This window comes from Oncorhynchus nerka, linkage group LG25 (genome assembly GCF_034236695.1).
Source record: "Oncorhynchus nerka isolate Pitt River linkage group LG25, Oner_Uvic_2.0, whole genome shotgun sequence".
In the NCBI taxonomy this organism is placed as follows: Eukaryota; Metazoa; Chordata; class Actinopteri; order Salmoniformes; family Salmonidae; genus Oncorhynchus; species Oncorhynchus nerka.
This window is the reverse complement of record NC_088420.1, coordinates 59,099,801-59,123,581: the sequence shown is the minus strand read 5'-3', so window position 1 is coordinate 59,123,581 and position 23,781 is coordinate 59,099,801. Positions and strand designations below refer to the sequence as shown.

General features: G+C 44.3%; 1 protein-coding gene across 2 annotated transcripts in view; it reads right to left on the bottom strand.

The window, feature by feature from the left end:
* The window catches only part of LOC115115592 (reelin-like), a 303,739-nt gene that overhangs the window by 39,725 nt on the left and 240,233 nt on the right, over nt 1–23,781 (bottom strand). For both annotated transcript variants that reach the window (XM_065009916.1, XM_065009917.1), the window contains exons 25-38: nt 13,745–13,931; nt 13,326–13,531; nt 12,810–12,981; nt 12,292–12,498; nt 11,565–11,800; nt 5,061–5,218; nt 4,533–4,740; nt 4,074–4,150; nt 3,723–3,881; nt 3,312–3,506; nt 2,261–2,389; nt 1,763–1,907; nt 1,358–1,498; nt 137–314 (exon numbers count right to left, since the gene is read on the bottom strand). In XM_065009916.1, coding sequence (XP_064865988.1) covers nt 137–314; nt 1,358–1,498; nt 1,763–1,907; nt 2,261–2,389; nt 3,312–3,506; nt 3,723–3,881; nt 4,074–4,150; nt 4,533–4,740; nt 5,061–5,218; nt 11,565–11,800; nt 12,292–12,498; nt 12,810–12,981; nt 13,326–13,531; nt 13,745–13,931 — 2,398 coding nt within the window. The remainder of the gene's footprint in view (nt 1–136; nt 315–1,357; nt 1,499–1,762; nt 1,908–2,260; nt 2,390–3,311; nt 3,507–3,722; nt 3,882–4,073; nt 4,151–4,532; nt 4,741–5,060; nt 5,219–11,564; nt 11,801–12,291; nt 12,499–12,809; nt 12,982–13,325; nt 13,532–13,744; nt 13,932–23,781) is intronic.

Sequence of the window (23,781 nt, the reverse complement as noted above, 5' to 3'; positions counted from 1 at the left end):
GATAATGTGTGAGTTTGTATGTTTGTGTGTGTGCACAAGTGTGTGTGCATGCGTGCGTCTTCTCTATCTGCTCTCTAGGTCTTTTTCACTTAAATGTGTGTACGGTATAGGTCACATTAAACAATAGAACCCATACCCCTTTGAAGATTAGTGCAGTGCCAGATTTGAGGGGCTCCCCACTGAGAGTCCCCCTCTCAGCCCCGTACACCTCGGGCCATTGCTCCGCCGCCAGGTTCTCGTTGAAGTCGTCTCTCAGAATGGAGGGGAGGGGGGCCAAGGGCACGCAATGGGCCCCGCCATAACCCCGGTCACACCTGTTTAGAGGGTGGGGGTTACAGGTGAGGTGACTGTTTATTTCATATCCATAGTAAGCGTTGTTAGTCCAGGCATAGGCTAAATCTGGTATCCGAACCAAAATTACATGTCTGAACATATTTGGTGACTCCGGGATGCTGGCCTTCTAGGCAGAGTTCCTCTGTCCAGTGTCTGTGTTCTTTTGTCCATCTTAATCGTTTATTTTTATTGGCGAGTCTGAGATACGGCTTTTTCTTTACAACTCTGCCTAGAAGGCCAGTATCCCATAGTCACCTCTTCACTGTTGACGTTGAGACTGATAAACTTGGATTAGCTAACACAACATTTCTCCCATTCTTCTCTGCAGATCCTTCTCTGCAGGTCTCTCGATCCTGACTAAGTCTCCCAGTTGCTGGAGATTGATGAGGAAAACATTTAATTGAATCCATTTTAGAATAAGGCTGTAACGTAACAAAATGTGTATAAAGGGAAGGAGTCTGAATACTTTCCTAATGCTCTGTATAATGATGAAAAAAGAAAACTGGACACAGGAATGTTCTTGCAACATTCCCATGAAATGTGTTTTGCGGGTACTATTTAATGAAGCTGCCAGTTGAGTTCTTGTGAGGCGTCTGTTTCTCAAACTAGACACTCTAATATACTTGTCCTCTTGCGCAGTTGTGCACCGGGGCCTCCCACTCATCTTTCTATTCTGGTTAGAGACAGTTTGCTCTGTTCTGTGAAGGGAGTAGTACACAGCGTTGTTCGAGATCTTCAGTTTCTTGGCAATTTCTCGCATGAATAGACTGACGAGATTCAAAAGTGTAATTTCTTCAGTGTTGTCACATGAAAAGATACTCAAATGTTTACAAAAATGTGAGGGGTATACTCACTTTTGTGATATAATGTATATATATATATATATATAAATAACCCCCAGCACCCCCTATGGTTTTCACATATAATATAACACAGTTCCAGTAAATTCCATGCAAAAGTTCTGAACATTAAATACTGTGAGACAGTGTGTGTGTGTGTGTGTGTATATGTTTGTGTAACTCACAAACAGCATCCGTTGTCACAGAGTCCATGTCCAGAGCACATCCAGGGGCAGCCAGGGGCCAGCAGCACGTTGTCCAAGGCCCAACCGTCCGCCCCAGGGATGAAGTGGGGTTGGAGCCACCTGAACCGAGTCCTGGGAGAACTACAACCACAGAATAGAACACATGCTATGAATCTTAATGACATGTTTATGGCATTATTATAAAGGGTTATGAAGGATAGTTCAAACGAAGTGTTACTATATTACAATGCTTAAATAGTATCATTTTGTTTATGACTGGAATATTCAAATCACAAGGATACATTTTAAAGAGACAAGCTCTGATGTGCCACTAAGCATACTAATAATATACACATATACACACAAGCATGCAGAAACACGCATGCACACACCACACACACATACTTGGCAGCGCTGGGCAGGTACACCGTAACCCTCCTCCAGCGGTTATACTGTGTAGCGGTGTAGACTGAGCTCATGGTGTAGCCGGCACAGCCGATGGCAGGTGGAACACACTCTGGGGTGAGCAGGGCCCAGTGGCGCCCACAGTCTGTGGGGTGGTAATACGTTTTAATAACTTCCATGTATAAACATTAGGAACCATTTTTGAACTTTTCAGTAAATATTTGAAAAAATGTCGAACCATTTATAATAATTACTATTCATGAGCATTTGTATAATTTATAACCATGTAAAAAGCATTTGTAAATATTTATAAGCATGTATAAGAATTTAAAAACAATAATAAAAACCACACACCAGAAATGGCTGGCCTGTTGTTTTCTAATAATAGTTGTTCCCGCCAAAACCAGCACCTGGATCTAGATGAGTTTTCTGTTGACTTTTCTGTCATTTATAATCATTTATAAAGGATCATCCATGACGGTTATTAGAGTTCGTTACCCGTGGAGTACTCCAGCCTGACACCGTGGGATGAGGTGGCAACCTTACTGCAGCCCATAGACAGTTCAAACTGCAGGAAGGAGGAGCCTGACACCTCAAAGTCCCAGCTTTCTGCATACCGCGGCTTCTCTGCAGGGAGAGAGACAGTGACAAGGTCAAATAAAATAAATTAAAACACAATTTTATTGGTCACATACGCATGCTTAGCAGATGTTAAGGGAGTGTAGCGAAATGCTTGTGCCTCTAGCTCCGACAGTGCAGTAATATCTAACAAGTAATCTAACAAGATGGTCAAGAGAGGGCCTTAACGGGTTAGAGTTGTGAGAACTGGATCTTTACGTTGTGAGAACTGGACAGCGCAGTGGCACACGTGCTCAACAAAGAAGTTGTGGTAAACAATAGGTGGGTTTGGGTATCAGGTAAACTATGAGTACTGATCTAAAATATATACTTTAGTAACAACCTACACACAGTCTGAGATGGCAGTGAAACAAACCACATTCACGGTAATACACATCACATTTAACAGTACTTTATGCATGCGGGAACGTGCCGTGCTGCCCAGCTGGGCTGTAATATTTATAGATACGTTGGAAAATTGCTCTTGCTATGTCTGGGGTAATGGATGGGACTGGATGTAATGTAATATTTGCACAAAGTCAATCCGCTCACAGCTTGATGCACACATAAATAACAACCAGGATGTTAAATCAAGGCAGCTGCCATTAACAATTCAGAAGCCATAAGGTGGAAATGGCTGATTCAATGCAGCCTGGGTTGTTTGTGATGTAGGAGTTGACCGTGTCATGTTGATGGTATGGTGTGAATACCAGTCTCAAGATCGGCAGTAGTTCTGTTAGTTTCCTGTTTCCCCATGTAGGCTAAATCATTGAGGCCCGGATTAAAGAAAGGGGTGTGTAGTGTGCATGTCTGCGTGCAGTAGGAGGACACACTGTCTGTGGCATCAGAGGGCCGTGTCGAGAGACAGACAGACAACTGTGACATCTCCCGTTTCCCTGTCTGTGTGTGTGTGTACTGTAGTTTAACTCACTGCTAGTGGTGTCGCTGTTGAAGGACAGAGCAGTGTCCAGGGACAGACAGTCTACAGTGATCTCTCCCCCCTGTATGCGGTACCAGTTGTGTCTCAGAGGAGACGTCCCGTCAAACTTATCATGGAAGCCAGTCCTGGAGCTGTCATTCATACCGATCAGAACATCATCCAGAGCCCACTGGGCTGAGTGTTTACCTATAGAGTGGTAGAGAGAGAGAGAGGTGGGGGAGAGAGAGAAGAGGAGACAAAGAGGGAGAGATAGATAGAGTATGGCTCACCCTTTTTGAAGGATACACTGTGTGGCCTCTGCTTTATACACATTCTTTACATGGGTCCCTGCAAGTACTGTATGGATGGCTCAATGACTGTATGGTGTGTCCCTGTGATCCATGTAGGGGTTGGGGGCCTCACCCTGCTGTGGCTGCCACCAGCGGAACACAGTGTAGGGAGTCTTGGCGGGTGGAGGCAGCTCGATGGTGACCACCTGGGAATCCAGGAAGGAACCAAAGTCCAGCTCACGTAGGAACTGCCACTGAACTCCGTTGTTGTTGGAGAACTGGACTATCACTCCTGGAAAAGAGGAGACGAGGGAGGTCATAAAGTAGAGGAGAGGAAGCAGCCAGAAAACCATTATAACAGCAACAGCATGCATGCAATGTCAAAGAGCCACCACGCAGAGGCAGAAGAGAGCCTTATTGAGGTCTACAAACTTGAGTCTGTCAGAGCTTGAATTGGAGGTTTTCAGTAGAGATGGAGAGTCACCTTCGTTGCGGGAGCGAGGTCTGGTGCAGGTGGGTCCAACATTCTTCCCTCCAATACGGATGTAGAACTGGACAAGCCTGCAGGGAGGGAGGGAGGGGACGGGACCAGACAGACAGACAGACAGACAGACAGACAGACAGACAGACAGACAGACAGACAGACAGACAGACAGACAGACAGACAGACAGACAGACAGACAGACAGACAGACAGACAGACAGACAGACAGACAGACAGACAGACAGACAGACAGACAGACAGACAGACAGACAGACAGACAGACAGACAGACAGACAGACAGAAAGGGGGTGTAGAATATAATTAGCTGAATCAATTAAATATGTTAACACTGGAGGTTTAGAGCAAACTTCCTCAAGAAGTTGCCTAAAGCTGCTCTACATCTTTAGGCTGTAGAGCATACTTTCAATTCTATTCAATACAGCAGTGTGATCATACTAACCGTGTGTTTGTCGTATCCATAGGTACAGTGCGTGCCTCTCTCTTCCCAGGGCTGCTGAAGTACAGAGCCTTTCCCTCGCTGATGGTGCCACAGCCCCCTCCAACCTGCCCCCCACTCAGGGTCTGCCAAACCGGGCTCAGCTTGCTCTCAAAGCCCTCTGCCAACTCTGTAGGTCTGGCCACCGCTGGCACGCAGCTGTCCTGCTCAACTGGAGTACACACAAGGATTTAATTGATTAACAACGGATCATTAGGTGAGTGTCTTTTTTAGAACCCTCTCCTTTTCACTCTTCCTATAGAACTGATAGAACTCCCCACTCTCTTTCTCTTTCTCTCTCCCTCTGTCTTTCTTTCTGCTTATTTCTTCCCTCCCTCAGTACTTGTGTTTCCCATGTCACAAAAGCAGACCCCAGAGATACAGACCCCATGTCCCCATACTCTCCCTACCTCTTCCTTCATCTCTCTCTCTCTCTCTCTCCCTCCCCCCCCCCCCCCATCCTCTCTACAATCATTATGTATCATTATGTACCTGTGTATCCCATGTCACAAAAGCAGACCCCAGAGATGCAGTCTCCATGTCCTCCACAGTGGTTGGGGCAGGGCTCAGAGATATAGACTCCATCTAGGGCAAAGGCTGGAGCGTCCCTGTACACACTACTCTCCTGGAACCACCGGAACCTTGTTTTACTGAAGTGGAGAGTGTGTGTGGGGGGAGGAGAAAGAGCAAAGGGATAGATCGATAGAGATAGAGAGAGGGAGAGAGAGAGAGAGAGAGAGAGAGTTTAAAAAATAATTAATTGGGTCTGGGAACCCACAACACAATAAACCCTGATCTGTTCACCGGGTCAGGCTATGGAACTCTGACCTGTTCACCAGACGTGTTACCTTGTCCCAGACCTGCTGTTTTCAACAAAGTTCGCAGTACAGCCCGGAGCTCTAGTGTATTGATGTGCCTGCCACTCCAAGGGGGTAGCCAACAGCCATTGGCTGACCTGCTCTTGGTCACATCCCCCAGCCGATCTGGGAGGCATCTGTGCTGACCAGCCGCTGGTGGCACATCCTCAGCATCTCCACACCACCTGAGAGAAAGGAGTGACAGCTCCACCTCAATGATGCCCTGAGGCACTGTGTGTTCACCTGCATCTGGCGGTGACAGTGGCGCTTCAGGTGCAGCCGGGGGGAGTTGAACCACAGTTGAAGAGGCCGGAGATGGAGCAGGCCCAGGGGAATCAGCAATGAGGCCGCCGTCAGCAAGCCAAACAAGTGTTGGCAGGTCAGGACAAATACCACCCACCTCTGCCGAAAGTGGACGAGGCAAGATAAGATCACCTGAACCATTCTGGTGGGCTGGCATGCTCTCATGAGGACTGAGTCCAGTTCCATGCCAATGAAGGCCACCCTCTGAGTGGGCGTCAGACGACTCTTCTTGTCATTTACAATGATGCCCGGCTTGCCGATGTGGGTCAGGAGCATGTCTCTGTCTGACAGGACCTGTGTCCTGGTCGGGGCGCAAATCAGCCAATCGTCCAGGTAATTGAGGATCAACAATCCTGGGGACATGAAAGGTGCCAGGACAGAGACCATGCACTTTGTGAAAGTGTTGGGGTGCCAAGGAGAGGCCGAAGGGAAGAACCATGAATTCGTAAGACGTCCATTCGAAAGCAAATCGGAGGTACTGCCAATGAGCTGGGTGAACAGGAACATGGAAGTACGCATCCCTCAGGTCCAGCATCACAAACCACTTGTCCCTGGACACGGCCTGCCCCTGGATCTCCAGCTGCAGGGTTTTCTTTTTCAGTGGGTTGGCCACCGTAGTGACACGAAGGCAGAGGCCGGCATCGCTACCCGTCGAGCATTGTGGACCACACCCAGGGGGACTCCACACCCTCCTCCCACTTTGCCCTTTGAGACCAGGAGCAGCGGCCGAGGCCGGGAAGGGTGTATAAGGGGTCCTGCCAGGGCCCACCTATCCCCTGGCACCCTGATCGCCTGGGTCCCCCAGGCACATCCCTATGGTGGTGACGGTTGACAGGTTGTTGCTCCACTGCACGCTGTGCCCATCCCTGCTGTCGTCCCTCAGCACGAGGCGATGGGGCAGGAGAGGGACCTCACCATTGCTCGGGTGCAGTTGGGTGGTGACGGTCCGTCTTCTACCCGGGGCCTGAGGAGGCAGCATGAACCGTCTCAGGGTCTCACGGTCCCTACGAACTTTATCGGTCTGCGCCAAACGTCAGCCCTGGGGTGATTGGCAAATGTGCCCTGGAGAGCAGATGGCAGACGGGATTGGGCCAGCCAGACATGGCACTGTGCTCTGTGGAGCAGGAAAAGCAGGCGAGACACCTCCATCGCTTCCAGGAGGAGCTCCTCTGTGCCCTTCTGCAACCGGAACAGCAGAGTCTGCAGGTAGGCCTGCAGCAGCATGGCCGTGTTGGTAAGGCGGCCAAGAGAGCAGAGGGACCTTGGCTTTCAAGTCCGCATCAAAGACTCTGGGGGTCCCGGCTTTAGTCTCGGATTCCGCCCTAAAATCTCCCAATCCGGGAGAACCATGACAACTATCATGGTATCCATGGTAGGGTACTCCCGGAGGCCAAGTGACTCTGCGCCCGCAACATAACTCAATTGTCCAGTCTCTGCTGTGAGTCGGAAGCACCCCCTGGCAGAACTCAGTAGAGATGGGTACAGATGGAGAGTCATCACTGACCACAAGTTTGATTTCCAGTGCAGTGGACTCATTGATTTATCAAGATCAGTCCCCATGCTTGTCTCAGAGCAGAGCGAAATGGTGCTGACATAGTTGACCACAGCGGGTAGGCTATTGCTTCAAATCCTGTTGCTTCTAACTTCAATATGCTTTTAAATAAATAAGACCTACACCACTTTTAACAGCACATTACTCAATGTTGCCTACGGTAGGCCTACAGTATGTCAAAACTAGTTTTTTCAATGACGTGACTTTCAGCCAATCATTCGATTTAGAGGATTGGAGGATTCTAAATTAATGTCTAAGGGGCATTTTTCGCTAGGGCCAATCTGATCTGTGAGAATTTCTAAGGGACTTTATATAATTCTAAATGAATTAATATTAATAATAATAATAATCGCTTTGTTTAAAAGATAACGATATTTTGGAGATGATTTCATTTTCAAATAACCTAAAGTGAGCGAGAAAAAGGCCATTTTTTAACATGGGGTGAGACATTCTTACTAATTTGTAAATAAAGCCAGTTTGTTATGTATAATTATTTATTTATTCTTTTAGAGGGAGAGAAACCAAAAGCCCCCGTCGCCTCATTGGTCTCCCGGTTGCGGCCGGAATGGGGATCGAACCAGCATCTGTAGCAACACGGTTTGCACTGCAAGGCAGTGTCTTAGACCGCCGCACCACTCCGTTAGGAAAATATGTCACTGTACAAAGTGACCGTTTCCACACCCTAATCACAGTCAAAAGACAGTTGAAGAAACTTGAGTGTGCTTATGGAAAGGCTCTGTAAGACATATTATATATCAGGGTTCATCAACTAGGTTTGGCCATGTGACAATTTTTTTCTGAGCCAATAGTTGGCGGGCCAGAGCATTATAAGTATATAATATTAGCACAATTAATTGGCCTACACTACACATTTAACATGTTTAACACATATGATTAGTACATAATACATTCACTGGCAATAAGATATGATTTTTGATCTGATCAAATCATTATGTCTCTATTCAATTATTATTTTGGTCTATTTCTCTGTGCGTTGATTGGTGAGGAAAAACAGGTCTACAGTACGTTGCCTACTGTAGGTTACACTACTTTTTATAAAGTCAACATTTCTTCAGAACAATTTGCTTGATAGCAAGATAAAATGTAATTCTCAAAAAGTATCAAGAAGAAAGGTGTATAATGACAATCGAAGTTTCAGAGAAGAATGTACAGAGAGATATGCCTTCATCTCTCCATCTTTTCCCAATGCCAAACCAGTGTGTCTTATTTGCAATTAAAATATCACTGCAAATAATTCAATCTCAGACTCTAAGCATCAAACTTTTAATGGTATTGGAGCAGAAACATTGAATCGTTAACTGCAAGCTCCACACACAGATTTTTTGCGGACATATTCTGTAACTTAAACGTGTTAAATCTGCAGTTGCAAGGAAGAGGGAAACAGTCATGGACATGAAGGAGAAATTTGAGGCCTTTACTAGGAAGCTTGAGTTGTTCAATTTGGACCAGAGGTGATGGAAGATTTCATCAAGCAGCTGAGGGACAACTTATCCACCAGATTGGAAGACTACAGCATGTCTGCCCAAGGATTTCATTGCATTTGTATGTGATCCTCTCACAGTCCGCCCAGTTGGAGAATACTCCTCCCTTGCTAAGAAAACTATACCCTCGCTAGATGAGGCCGCAATTTAAACTGAGCTGATTGAATTCCAGATATCGAGACAAATCAGGGATGCGCTCAGGAGTGCCGAGTCCCTGTGAGCATTTTGGGTGGCATACAGGAATACAGCACAATAAAGAAACTAACATTTTATGTGCTAACAATGTTTTGATCGACATACACCAGCGAGTCCTAATTTTCCTCTATCAGCGCAGCGCAATATAGACTCACGCAATTGTAAGTAGGCCTAATAAAACAAATCCTACTTCTATTAGGCTGTTAAGGCTGTTAAGCCTCATAGCCTACCTCAGCCAGTTAAGTTATTTTATATGGGTCTAGGCTCCGAAGAATATAATTAAGCCCTCTTGTTGTTTGTAAAGTCAAATTAAAATGAAGATTATTGTTGAAATAAATTGCTCGAATGGTGTAGGTTTTCTCCATCTGTTGGTTTTGGACAAGGAAATCCTGGCCGGTCAAACCCTTCCCTAGCCCGGACAACGCTGGGCCAATTGTGCGTTGCCTCATAGATCTCCCGGTTGCGGCTGGCATCGGTATCGAATCAGCGGCAGCATCTGTAGCAACGCAGAGAATTAATTTGACTGTTAGGGCTTTCAGGATGAACAGAACATTGCATGTCAATTCATAAACCATGTGCCATGGAATCACTTCCCCAACTATTTTGTCATCTATATGGATCTCCATCAATAATTAAACGTAGGCGATTGGGGCGGGGTGAGGAGTACTTGGAAAGGTGGGACTTTCAGGTTACAATAGGCTATAAGTATACAGCAGATCACCGATTGTCCTCACTTTGATTATGCTGTAACAACATAACAACAATAATCTTCATCCTATGACCAGGATCTCTATTAATTTAAATTAGCAGATTAGGGCTTTCAGGAGGAATGGAAAATCTACTGGAGACATTTAAAAAATACTGGTAGACTTGGGGATTTTGGTGACGGACAGTGCTATTCACAAACACTATCATCAAATGCCTGAGTTATGCCTAATGCGAAAGCCCAGGAAAATGAACAGGTACAGTAGGCAACAATACTGTAAAGTAGGCCTAATTAATGCTGGTCTTTACTGTATGCTGCAGATCGTATTCCATTTCCAGAGAGACTATTCAAGCCATCGACTCACTGATGAATGAAGAAGATGAGCGTTCAGCAAAGGCCATCTGTAATCTGCTGGCATCACGGCACAACATCAACATCGCTCTAATCACAGTCAAAAGACAGTTGAAGAAACTTGCGTGGACTTATGGAAAGGCTCGGTAAGACCCCCCTATCCCCCTTCCTTCCCCATGGGCAAGGTCCATCTTCTGTGCGCTGCTCTGTGGCCCGTCCCGTGCCCCGTGCCCCCTGCCCTCGTGCCTTGAGCTTTGTGCGCCCACCGCTATCTCAGCTGAAGAACTGCAAGGATATCCCATTGTGCACCACTCGGGAGCCATGACCAATATGACAAATATATACTGTATTGTCCTGCTAATGGCCCATCCAAGAAACCTTGTTTGCAGAATTCACAGCCTGCTACGCTTGTGACAAACAGGATTAATAATATATCTGTAAGAATATCTAAGGGGCTTTATATAATTCTAAATAAATTAATAATAATAATCGCTTTGTTTAAAAAATAACAATATTTTTTAGATTATTAGGTTTTCAAATAAGGTAAAGTGAGCGAGAAAAAGGGCCATTCTTGAACATGGGGTGAGGGAGAGAAACCAAAAGCCTTACGGGTCTCCCAGTCACAGCTAGCACAGGTATTGAACCAGCATCTATAGCAATGTAGATTGCACTGAGACACATTGTCTTAGACCACTGCACCACTCAGGCACAAAACAATGTTACCGGTTGGGAGTAGGCTACAGTGCTGCAGTAAGAGCAAAATAATCCTAACATTTCCACACCTAATTGTAGTCTAAGTTTCTCTTAGAATAAAACGCTTAGGGTAACAACAGTTTTAGTAAGAAATACTGAAGTTGTGCACCATTATCAGTTTCTATTTGGTTTATGTCACCCATTCATTGTCAGTAAAAGCCACAGTAGCGCCTTGGGACCCAAAAGCATAATCAGTTCTCTAACTCCCACTTGCGCTGGTCTGCAGCAATGAAGTAGTGACGCAGGGTACCGTACTAAACCACAATATTACTCTAAGTTCCGCAGCATGATCACAACATTTTTAGATGAGCAACCACTGTAACTTGAATAAACATACCTTTAAGAAGGACACCATGCTCAAACATACAATCAACAAGATACTCTTCTTTAAGAAAAAACACCACCATTTTATTCATCCGTGACGAATAAGCAACATTTTCATAGCCTACCTTCTCTCCTACGGCGACCAGAAACTCCTCCACAGTGACAGAAGCTTCAGTAATACACCTGAAGCCGTGCCGAAGTGACAGGGATGGCATCCCCATTTGGATCGCCATCCCCGCCAAAACCAGGGCAATTCCAACAAGAAATACAATATACCTACTTCTACCACTGAAAGTCTGTCAGTCTTCATAAGTTTGGTTACTAAATCAAATCCAGCTTGAATGACCAATATTGAATGAACTGAACATGAACCTATACCATCCCACAGTCTTTCGTACATGTAATTGTGTCTTTGTTATTGATCAAAGACCCCACCCCATAATATTCCCCTACCTGGCAGCCACGTTACGCGGGATGACAATGGTAACCCTGGTCCAGCTTTCGTAGTCTCCCGTGGCATAGACAGTGGGTTCCCTGAGCTCCTGCCCACTGTCCTCACAGCCGCCCGCCCCAGAGGAGCCTAGGTAACAGCCCTCCTTCACCAGCGCCCAGGTACGGCCAGCATCATGGGAGTACTGCAGCAGGACTGAGGCCGATGCACTGAACTGAGACTCGCAACCGATGTTCAACTGAAGAAGAAGGGGGAGGGGGTGATTGGGAAGGGGGGGTGATGGGGGGGAAGGGACAGACAGGGAGAGAAAGACAGACAGAAAGAGAGAGTGTGTGTAATGGTTACTGTTAATTCCTGATTGCTTATTTCACTTGTTAATTGTTTTTCACATGCTTTGGCAATGTAAACATCTGTTTCCCATTCAATAAAGACCCTTTGAACTGAATTGAGAGGGACATTTTATTTTAGATCCACTTTTTGGGGTCAGTAATAAACATTACACAAACACATAAAATACATTTAAAATGTAATTGCCTTATGTACAAACCTGTAAAAGTGTTAGAAGTTCAACTTAAAAATTCCTGAGAGAAAGACAGAAGGAGGGAGAGATGAGAGAAAGGAGGGGAAAAGAAACAGAAGGAGAGAGAGAGAAGAGTGAAAGAGCGAGGGAGAGAGGAGAGGAAGAGAGAAAGAATGAGAACGAGAGAGCGAGAGAGACTGTACACATACCTTAAACTGCAGTGTGCACCCTGGTCTTAGGACCAGGTCTCTGGTCACTGCCACCCTGTCTCCGTCAGATCGCCCGAACACCATGGCAGAGGGGGTGGGAGCACAGAAGCTGCCGTTCCTCTCCTTTTCCATACCCTCATTGCCCAGCATGAGCCACACACTCATCTGGTTCAGAGGGTAGTCAAACGCCGGCTTCTCATAGAAGTTCTACAAACAGGGAGATAGCAGATGTTAAGGATGGTGCTGCATTGCAGCCAATAAGTTGCAACAGAAGACAAATAGCTGACGTTCGGCATCATAGTGAGCTCAGACATTCAGGCATGTCTTATACACAATTTCAAATGTATATATTTCCTTGTGATTATATTGACCACTAAATCCCAGATAGATTGCCACAAAGTATAGAAGGCCTTTGTTATCATCTGTCTCAGTGTTAGCCAATGGGATTGTCAGTTATTTTCAACTAATGAAATCCTTACCTGTGGCAGCGTGGGGTCGTCAGCCAATGAGAGACTTACCTGTGGCATAGTGGGGTTGGCCATAGGGATAATGTGTTTCTCTCTCTCTGACAAGATGATGACATCATCAATGGCCCACTGGTCGTAGCCGTCCCCAGAGTGAATGGGCTGCCACCATCTGAACCGGGTACATGGGGTCTTCGAGGCCTGTGGCAACTCATAGTGGACAAACCTAGGGAGGAGACATCAGTCAGACAGTCAGTCAGTATGCCGGTCAGACAGACAGACAGACAGACAGTCAGTCAATCACATTTATAAGGCCCTTTTTACATCACCAGTCACAATGTGACCTACATTAATCTGCATGGCCTAGACCCCCAACAGCACGCAAAAGCATAGTAGCCTCAAAGGAAGAACCCTTGAGAGGAACCAGTCCCTCCTCTTCACCGTGGCTTGGGGAAGACTGTGAAGTGCATCTCAGCGTTGAGTCCCCAGCTGATTCCCCCGTCATTACTGTACTGCAGCACCTCTCGCTCCCCTCCCCCCCTCTCTCCTCTATCCCCTTTCTCTCCTTACCGTGGCTTGGTGAAGTCGGTGAAGTACATCTCAGCGATGAGTCCCCAGCTGATTCCTCCGTCATTACTGTACTGCAACAGCACTCCTTCCTCCCTGCTGTCTGCCATGTTACATTGTACCCAGTCTCCGCCCACACGCAGGTAGAACTGCACAAACTCTGCCCACTCTGTGTCCAGGTCATAGCTCACCAGCTGCCTCAATCCGGCCTGTTACACACATCATAATAATAATGTTGTTTAATGGTTGTTATCTTTGCCTGGTTGCTAACTTTCTTATACAACCAGTATACAACCTGACAATATACAACCTGACCATGATGCTATAAAAGACATCATAATGACAACATTGCAACCAGATTTACCTACCGGGTATGATGTCACTTTGTGTAAATGTGTGTGTGTGCGTGTGTGTCATCCTACCTTGCTGAAGTAGAGCGAGGACCCAGAGGAGACCACCCCACAGCCCATGTCAGGTGTTACCACCTCTCCACCAATCACCTCCTGCCATACGGCCAGCAGACCATCCTGGGACTCAAAGTCTGACAGGATGCTGGAAGAAAGAGGAGAGGATGCCTGGCAGTCTGGACCTGAGAAACCTTCATCACACCTGGGGAGAGGAGATTATAAGAAATGATAAAGGGTTATAAAGGGTTTCCCCAAGCTCATTACTGCATTTCTATACAATCATTCTTTTTTGAATGCTATTTCAAGAACAGCAAAAACAAGCAAATATGACAAAGCCATTATCACCTCAGTCGAGCTACAAACACATAGCCTATTTGCTATACAATTGCAATGTTACAACCCTGAAAGGGGGAAATATGAGAAATGATTCACACTGACATGTAGCACCAGCGACTATTCATTCAGTTGTATCAATGAATTGCATAATATCATTAACTCAACATACATATCTCTTTTCCCAGATTACAAAGCGTTGACATTTGTATTCCTAGGCATTACTAATCAAGCTCCACACAAACAGACATCAATGGAGCACACAGGTGATATTTTTATCAAATTGTCTACGAATTATTAGAATATTACTTACGATTCTGTATTAATATAAGTGAAGTAGTGGTAACAAAAAGGTGGGTAATGGGTAAACTACTCCAGTGGGTGATGGAGATAAGACAAACAACCACCGATATGAACAAAAACGTATCACATTTTACAACTGTATTGTTTGCATTTTTTATGCATTTTAATGTAGGTCTGTAGGAAGATAGGTTTGGTTTGGGAACCACTGGTTTGGGAACCACTGTACTCACCTCTTGCTTCCGTTCTCGCTCTCTCTCCTCTGTCTCCTTCTGCATGCATTCATTGACTGACTGACAAATCTATAAGCGACTATTTAGCAGTGCACTCATTATGCGGTTTTTGTTTGTTTGGGGGATGTCTGTAGACACGTCAGTAGTCGCGGGACAGTTTTAAAATGGCCTTTTGTCCGGCATTTCATGAACATACTGTCACCAGCCTACTTGAGACAACATCGAGCTGGGGTAGTTCGTTTAACGTTTCAGGCACGTTTAATGTTTAAGTCGTTTGAGAGAGTGGTGAAACTGCTAAAAAGGCAAATCTGGGACCGAAATCCATGGGACGCAGGCGAACATATCAAACAAACCACTGTTCATGATTCCACTCGATCGCAGAGGCAGACGTGATTAGAACTCAGTCAGATCAAGAATATAAGCGTTCTGAGCTTTGATCAACGCTGGGAGCAATATTAAGATCTTGACCCATAATTTATTTTCTTGATTGTGTACAAAATATATATTTTTAAATTTTTTATATTTTTAATTAGAAAAAATGACCTCAGTGTCCTCATGTAGTTACGCCCATGAGTGAGCCTGTGATGACACTTTCTTATTTGGAGTAACTCCAAAGATTAACCAGCTCCCAGAGGTTGTGAGAGATTTTTTATTTTCCGGCGGCATAATTTCTACTTTGGAGGAATGCAGTGAAATAAATAACCAAGATGCAAATGAAGGTGAGAAGTTGTATTTTGACTTTGAGTCATGCATGTTGTAATGTGCATACATTTTCCTTTTGAAAAGGGCTATTGCTGTTACAGTTTCTAGTTACCTGCCCAAAATTCTATCAGTAACATAAGCATTAGAAGACGACAAAAAGGAATATTGCCATTTGAACAACATCTATTGCAGGATAGATCAGAGTTAGAGTTTATATAGCTGGCTATAAATGGGTGTTGCTTTTCACTTTATGGGTTATGTAGGCTTGTAACCTATTGATTTCTACTTTTTTTTATTTGTTTAATTTTACCTTTATTTTTGCAACCTTTCGGTTACTAGTCCAACGCTCTAACCACTAGGCTACCCTGCCGCCCCACTTCAATACAGTTAATAACACAATTAGGCTATAGACTGTCAGATTTCCAATCTGAATTAAATATCCCTTGATCTTAAAGAATATGGATTAGTCCATTTTTTACCTGAACATATCCCTGAAACCAAAGCTGAGCCCACTCTGTTGTTTATGTTTTTGTTGTCATGTAGGAATGATTGGGCCCATTGCTTCAAATAATGAAAAATAAACAATGCTCTCGTGGAATGGCATGCCTTGGGCAGTACTGAAAAGTGCTATTTGCATGTGAAAAATGAATGCCATGTGCTGCATTTGCTATAGGCCTATTGTTTAAGATTTTGTTGATGACATGTGACTGCTTTTCCTTCACGCTGCGGTCCAACTAATTCCAAACCATCTCAATTGGGTTGAGGTCGGGCGATTGTGGAGGCCATGTCATCTAATGCAGCACTCCATCATTCTCATTCTTGGTCAAATAGCCCTTACCCCAGCCTGGAGGTGTGTTAGGTCATTGTCCTCTTGAAAAACAAATGATAGTCCCACTGAACGCAAACCAGATGGGATGGCGTATCACTGCAGAATGCTGTGTTAGCCATGCTTGTTAAGTGTGCCTTAAATTCAAATAAATCACAGACAGTGTCACCAAAAAAGCACCTCCACACCATCACACGTCCTCCTCCATGCTTCACGGTGGGAACCGTAAACTCTCCTTCCAGACCCATATCAAACATCTCCAATCCAAAGTTAAATCTAGAATTGGCTTCCTATTTCGCAACAAAGCATCCTTCACTCATGCTGCCAAACATACCCTTGTAAAATTGACCATCCTACCAATCCTCAACTTTGGCGATGTCATTTACAAAATAGCCTCCAATACCCTACTCAACAAATTGGATGCAGTCTATCACAGTGCAATCCGTTTTGTCACCAAAGCCCCATATACTACCCACCATTGCGACCTGTACGCTCTCGTTGGCTGGCCCTCGCTTCATACTCGTCGCCAAACCCACTGGCTCCATGTCATCTACAAGACCCTGCTAGGTAAAGTCCCCCCTTATCTCAGCTCGCTGGTCACCATAGCATCTCCCACCTGTAGCACACGCTCCAGCAGGTATATCTCTCTAGTCACCCCCAAAACCAATTCTTTCTTTGGCCGCCTCTCCTTCCAGTTCTCTGCTGCCAATGACTGGAACGAACTACAAAAATCTCTTAAATTGGAAACACTTATCTCCCTCACTAGCTTTAAGCACCAACTGTCAGAGCATCTTACAGATTACTGCACCTGTACATAGCCCACCTATAATTTAGCCCAAACAACTACCTCTTTCCCAACTGTATTTAATTTATTTATTTATTTTGCTCCTTTGCACCCCATTATTTTTATTTCTACTTTGCACATTCTTCCATTGCAAAACTACCATTCCAGTGTTTTACTTGCTATATTGTATTTACTTTGCCACCATGGCCTTTTTTGCCTTTACCTCCCTTCTCACCTAATTTGCTCACATTGTATATAGACTTGTTTTTTTTACTGTATTATTGACTGTATGTTTGTTTTACTCCATGTGTAACTCTGTGTCGTTGTATGTGTCGAACTGCTTTGCTTTATCTTGGCCAGGTCGCAATTGTAAATGAGAACTTGTTCTCAACTTGCTTACCTGGTTAAATAAAGGTGAAATAAATAAATAAAAATAAACATGCGGAGATCACCCGTTCATGTTTCTTGGCTCAAGCAAGTCTCTTCTTATTATTGGTGTCCTGTAGTAGTGGTTTCTTTGCAGCAATTCAACCATGAAGGCCTGATTTCACGCAGTCTCCTCTGAACAGTTGATGTTGAGATGTGTCTGTTACTTGAACTCTGGGAAGCATTTATTTGGACTACAATTTCTGAGGCTTGTAACCCTAATGAACTTGTTCTCTGCAGCAGAGGTAACTCTGGGTCTTCCTTTCCTGTGGCGGTCCTCATGAGAGCTTGTTTCATCATAGCGCTTGATGGTTTTTCTGACTGCACTTGAAATGTTCCACATGGACTAACATTCATGTCTGAAATGAATGATGGATTGTCATTTCTCTTTGCTTATTTGAGCTGTTCTTGCCAAAATATGGACTTGGTCTTTTACGTATACCACCTCTACCTGATTGGATCAAATGCATTAAGAAGGAAAGAAATTCCACAAACAAACTTTTAATTAACAAGGCACACATGTTAATTTAAATGCATTCCAGTGACTACCTCATGAAGCTGGTTGAGAGAATGCCAAGAGTGTGCAAAGCTGTTTCATGACATTGCCCTCTTTGGGTATAGAAAGCCCCATCCCCCTCTCCCTGCCTCCCCCTTGCCTCCTTCAACTAGGCTGCTGTGGTCAGAGAGAGGTCGTAAATTCCTGAGAAGACCCTGCCACATGGCCACACAGTATAAGAGGCAGAGTACATTTTCATAGAGCACAAAGGAATTTTTTCCACCTCACAGAACTTGATGTACGAACAAATTTCATGTTCCGGAGAAAGTATAAAAGATCGGTGAAGAATCCAGCTATGATCTGGTCTGTTTGTTACAACTTGGGGAAGCTCATGGGAGACGGTGTGGCCACATTACCATAACTCTGTTTATATAATAGCCTCAGATATGAGGTTTATATATAATTGTTGTATAAGATGAATGAGTGAGTATGATACTGTTATTAAAATTGTGTAATATGATTTTGGACTGTTTAATGAAGGAAAATACAATTCCCTTTTGATTTGAACTAAATCAGAGGACCGCCCTTGAGCCCAGTTAGGATCAGGCATCCTGGGACAGCCCCTTTTCTGCAATTCCGAATAAAACCCAACTTTGAGAAATTATCACCAGACCATGTTTTTCTCCATTAGGAGAGGACAAAGGTTGACCATTGCTGAATCTTTTAACCATACGACGTGGTTAAACTCTTAGACTATCGATACCGACAGAAGAAGTCTTTGATATTAATTATTAGTCTGCAGCTAGGAATTCGGTACCATTGAACGTGAAAAACGGCAACCGCCGAAACATCCATTCTATAACAAATGAATACATGTCACTCTGAACTATCCCCTCTAACCAAGACAGAGAGATAGAGAGAGAGAGAGGACGAAACTCTCCAACAGAAACAAACTTTTCACCAGCAATCAAGACGACACACTGAGTGTAAATATATATATATTGATTGCAATTGTTCCCGAATGAGTGAGCGTTCATGTGCAAAGGATTAGCATTTCAATTGTTATAATTATCACTCTGTAGTGACTTCTTAGTCGACCCTCACTTCCCCTTTTGTCTAACAAGCCGCCATGCCGGTTTAGCCCACTACGGCACATTCCCCTATCATTTCTTGTAACCACATTTACCTTGTTTGTTTATACATTTCTGTGAATTACTTAGTTTAGTAATAAGTAAATGATTCAAGACAATTGATGTATGGATGACTCATAGTGAAGACTGGGTTCGTGCAGATAACCAACAATTTTTTATTTTATTAGTATTTGTTTTATTTATTTTACCCTGTTTTCTCCCCAATTTCATGTTATCCAATTGTTTAGTAGCTATTATCTTGTCTCATCGCTACAACTCCCGTACGGGCTCGGGAGAGACGAAGGTTGAAAATCATGCATCCTCCGATATACAACCCAACCAAGCCGCACTGCTTCTTAACACAGCGTGCATCCAACCCGGAAGCCAGCCGCACCAATGTGTCAGAGGAAACACTGTGCACCTGGCAACCTTGGTTAGCACGCACTGCGCCCAGCCCGCCACAGGAGTCACTGGTGCACAATGATACAAGGATATCCCTACCGGCCAACCCCTCCCTAACCCGGACGACGCTAGGCCAATTGTGCGTCGCCCCACGGACCTCCCGGTCGCGGCCGGTTACGACAGAGCCTGGGCTCGAACCCAGAGTCTCTGGTGGCACAGCTGGCACTGCAGTACAGCGCCCTTAATTAACCACTGCGCCACCTGGGAGGCTGATAACCAACAATTTACGATGTTTGGAATGAGACTAACGTGAGGTAAAGTAAATAATTCATTAATCAGAAGGCTATGGATCAGATATGAAAATATTAGGAAATTATAACCTTGTAATCTGAATATTTTTCCTTGGTGCCCCGACTTCCTAGTTAATTACAGTTACATGATTAATCAGTTGATCGGTAATACTAATTACAGAGAATCTTTGATAAAACTAAGTCTTCAATTTAATGATAGTAAAGACAACATTTATGACGCCCCCTGTCAGGAATCTAAGATAGAATTTGACTCTGCTGTGGAATTCTATATATCAATTGTGCAAATAGGATTGTACAGACTGCTTTGTATACATTCAAATTGGTTGTGTGTGTGTGTTCCCATTTGAAGAGGCTACAGAGCGTCTTTAGCATCAGAGCAATGAGTGATAAAATTCCAGATTTAGTCCGTTAGGCCAAACGGTACTACTTCTGTCAGTCAATATTAATGAATAGAGCCAGTAAGGTTCGGAATAAGAGGATAGATCTTCGGAGTTTGAGCCGAAGTATTTCTGTCCGCCTACCGCCTACCGCACTAAACCAGTGTGGACTGACTACAGGCATATTTGTATTATGTACAGTGTTGCTCCGGTCAACATAACGCTAGCAAAGTATGCCGAATGGTTTAATGTGAGACGTCACTAGTAAACTCACCCTTTCCATGGTAAAAGGGACCCTATTTGGTGCGTAGAATGTGATTTAGCTGGCACAAGAGGCTAACCTAACAGAGAGGGAACATTTTTCACTTCCTGTGTTCTGTTTAAATTCCTCCGCCTTGCGCAACGGAAGTCCCACCCTTTGTACTTCCGTTTGATTTCAGGATTCTGCATCACTGGTGGTAAAGAATCGCAAGTACATCTCTTAAAAGAAGTGTTGGAAATCCAAACGTGGATCACGTTAAAATAATCCAGCAATCTCAATTGCTTGCGTCTCATTCAATTTATTTATTTAAATTGTTGGACATACCTTTCTAGGTTCTACCAATTAAATGAGACACCTTAAGCTTTGCAATAGTAACCTAGATGAACCAACTTCCCAGGTTAATTTAAAGTTTAATTCCCAGATAGCCTATTCAGATTTGATTATTCATTAAATTTGATCAATCAGTAACATCTGCTCCTGCAAAGAACAATCAATCAGTCCCGCCTCCAGCGGGAATCCCATATGGCCTTGGCCTGAGGGGAAAGTGTGCCATAGTGGTAAATGTACCTAACATTACCTTTATGATAATCCAGCAATCTCAATTGCTTGGATATTATCGTTCATTCAATTTATTTATTTAAACTGTCGAACATACCTTTCTAGGTTCTTCCAGTTAAATCAGACACTTTAAGCTTTGCAATAGTAACCTAGAAGAACCAACTTAATTTAACGTTTAATTCCCAGATACCCTATCCAGGTATGATTAATCATTATCATTGATTAATTCAATTTGCTTTTGCAAATTCATTCACTTCCAACTTCCACAGAACTGTCCAGTACTGATGGTTCATTACCGTCTATAAATATATTAAAATAGTCTTTGCAGGTCCCAATATATTCCAAAACCAAATTTTGGAAAATTAGGAAAAAAAGAAATTCCTTTCAAAATGTTCTAATAATGTGCAAGCTATCAGAGGGGGTAGTCCCCACTCGCCCGCTAATTAGTGAACCTCCACCTGCAAATGGATTGATCTCTGACCTCAGCAGCGATACCAACCCTAATTATGCCATTAGTGGAAAAACAGACAACAACGCTTTCCAAAATCAACCATCGGGCGCAGGCCTTGTAAAGGTTCTCTCCACTCTAGCCCTGATGTCTTGCCATCCGAGATTGGCAGCTGTCCAATACCGCAGTGCACAGCTGAAGCACGAGCAGGTAATGGGAGACATAAAGGGACAGGTGGAGAGAACCGGGAAACCAATGACAAATGCAAAATTCTGCTAGCTATGGAACTGCTCTTGAAAACTGAACAATTAAATGTAATTGCAAAAACATGTGACGATGAACAAGCACAAGCTCTTCAACAAAATCGTCTTCTAGAGGAACAAAATCATATGCTACAGGAACAACTTGATTTATCCAAAACTAAATACGATGATGTCCACGCCAAACTAGATAAATCTGAGTTATCTACAAACAGGAGCGCTCAACTTGATAACATGCATGCAGCTTTGTTGAACGTTACTCAAAGTAACACGGTTCTACACAAAACGCTGCAGACCAAAGACGATCAGTTAATGAACACGATGACAAAGTTGGATGACAAATCAGCAGAACTCATTAAGGTCGTTTACCAAATTAATGATGAGAGAACTCAGGTGATGAAGATGGAAATATTGATTTCTAAGCAAGCGGAGGAAGTCTCATCACTGAATCTCTCGCTCTGTACTCAAGACCTCCATCTGCAAACCATGACAGATACGTTTGAGACCAAAAGGAGCAAGTGTGACACTCACGTGTCCAAAATCAGTACTCTAAGCGCTCAAGTGGACTCTGCAATGCAGCAGAATACCACCCTTAGGTACCATCTGGAGGAAGTCCAGAATGGTCACGCTCTGCAGCGTGACTACCAATGCAAGCAACCGGAGCCCTGTACTCACAGGAGTAAAGACAATAGGTTTCAGAGCTTGCCTCCCTCATGTGCCCTCAGTCTTCTCCTCTTGGCCATTCGGCACTAAGTAATATTGCACCTCTTGGCCAACAACAACAACAAGGCTTGGCTTGTCCTCTTGGCCTTTCGGCCCCAATCCCTCCACAGGATGAAGCCAACCCTCTCTGCCCGCTTTGCGCGGAATACCTTGACAAACTCATCAAGAATTTCCCCACCTTTGACCCCGTTCCAGGTCAGCCAAACGATACTGAGACGTTCCTAGCTGACATAGAGGATGCGTTGGATGGCTACCCGAATGCTACGGTTTCTGACAGGGTTTACCTGTTGAAGCAAACGTCGAATAGACACGTGACAAGGTTAATTCGTCTACAACAGCAACACGCGCTAAATGACTAAGCTAAACTTGCCACAGCTTTGAAATGAGAATTCAGTGGTTCCGCGACTCGCAAACACGATAGCTCACTGGCTAACACCGTCAACCAAGCTCGGAACGAACACCCACGAGCTTACTATCATAGGCTTCGTTCAGCTTACTTTGGCCTACTCACTGAAACAGGCATGGAGGACCTGTTACCTTTTAAACAAATGTTCCCGTCGAACATGTATCCTGCCTTCATTACCTACTTGGTCCCTGCCGCCCACGTTGGCTTGCCTAAGTTACAACTCAGAGAGCTTGCAAGCACAGTTTTTGAAGCATCAAAAGCTCACAACAGTAAGACCACTTGGATTTGATGTTTGACCAGGAGCACTCACTCCAGTTAGAGGGTGCATTATCAGGTATTGGAGCGTTGAGAGATGACGCACAACAACAGTTTCTACCACGAAACCATGATTCCAAATAACCTCAGCGGTCGAAATAACTGTAAAGTACGACGCCATTAACATGACTACCGCTACAATCGACCTGTTCGCTACGTTCCTGCACCCAACCCACAAAAAGTGTCAGAGCACAAGGGTAACAAAGGGGTAAAGGACGATCAAAACGTAGACCAATGTTCTCCAGAAGTTCCACTACGGGAAGAACAAAAGCGAGAACAATTTGAGAAAAGTCACAAGGACTAGATGGGGAATTAACGGACACCAGGTCCGCAGGAATTAACACCCATAGCAAGAACGTTAAAGTTCTAATTTCTCCCGCTCTCATTCAAGACCCTATCCAGGGCCCGCTTGATCAAGAAACAAGCCCCCAAGCTTTGTCTATAGACTGATACAAAGGTGTCGAAGAAAAAGGTCAATCGCTTCGTTAAAGCCAAGCCCACTCAAAATCAGAAAAGTCAATCTGCTTCCACCTTGAACAGAAAGGGCATATCACGTCGTTGCGAGCGACCACTCCACTTTGTGGGGAATATGGCCACTAACCATGAATCTAAACGGCCATACCTGGAAACAGTCCTGGAGGACTGCTTAACTTCTTCGAGATAGGGGGCGCTCTTTTAATTTTTGGATAAAAAACGTTCCCGTTTTAAACAAGATATTTTGTCACGAAAAGATGCTGGACTATGCATGTAATGGACAGCT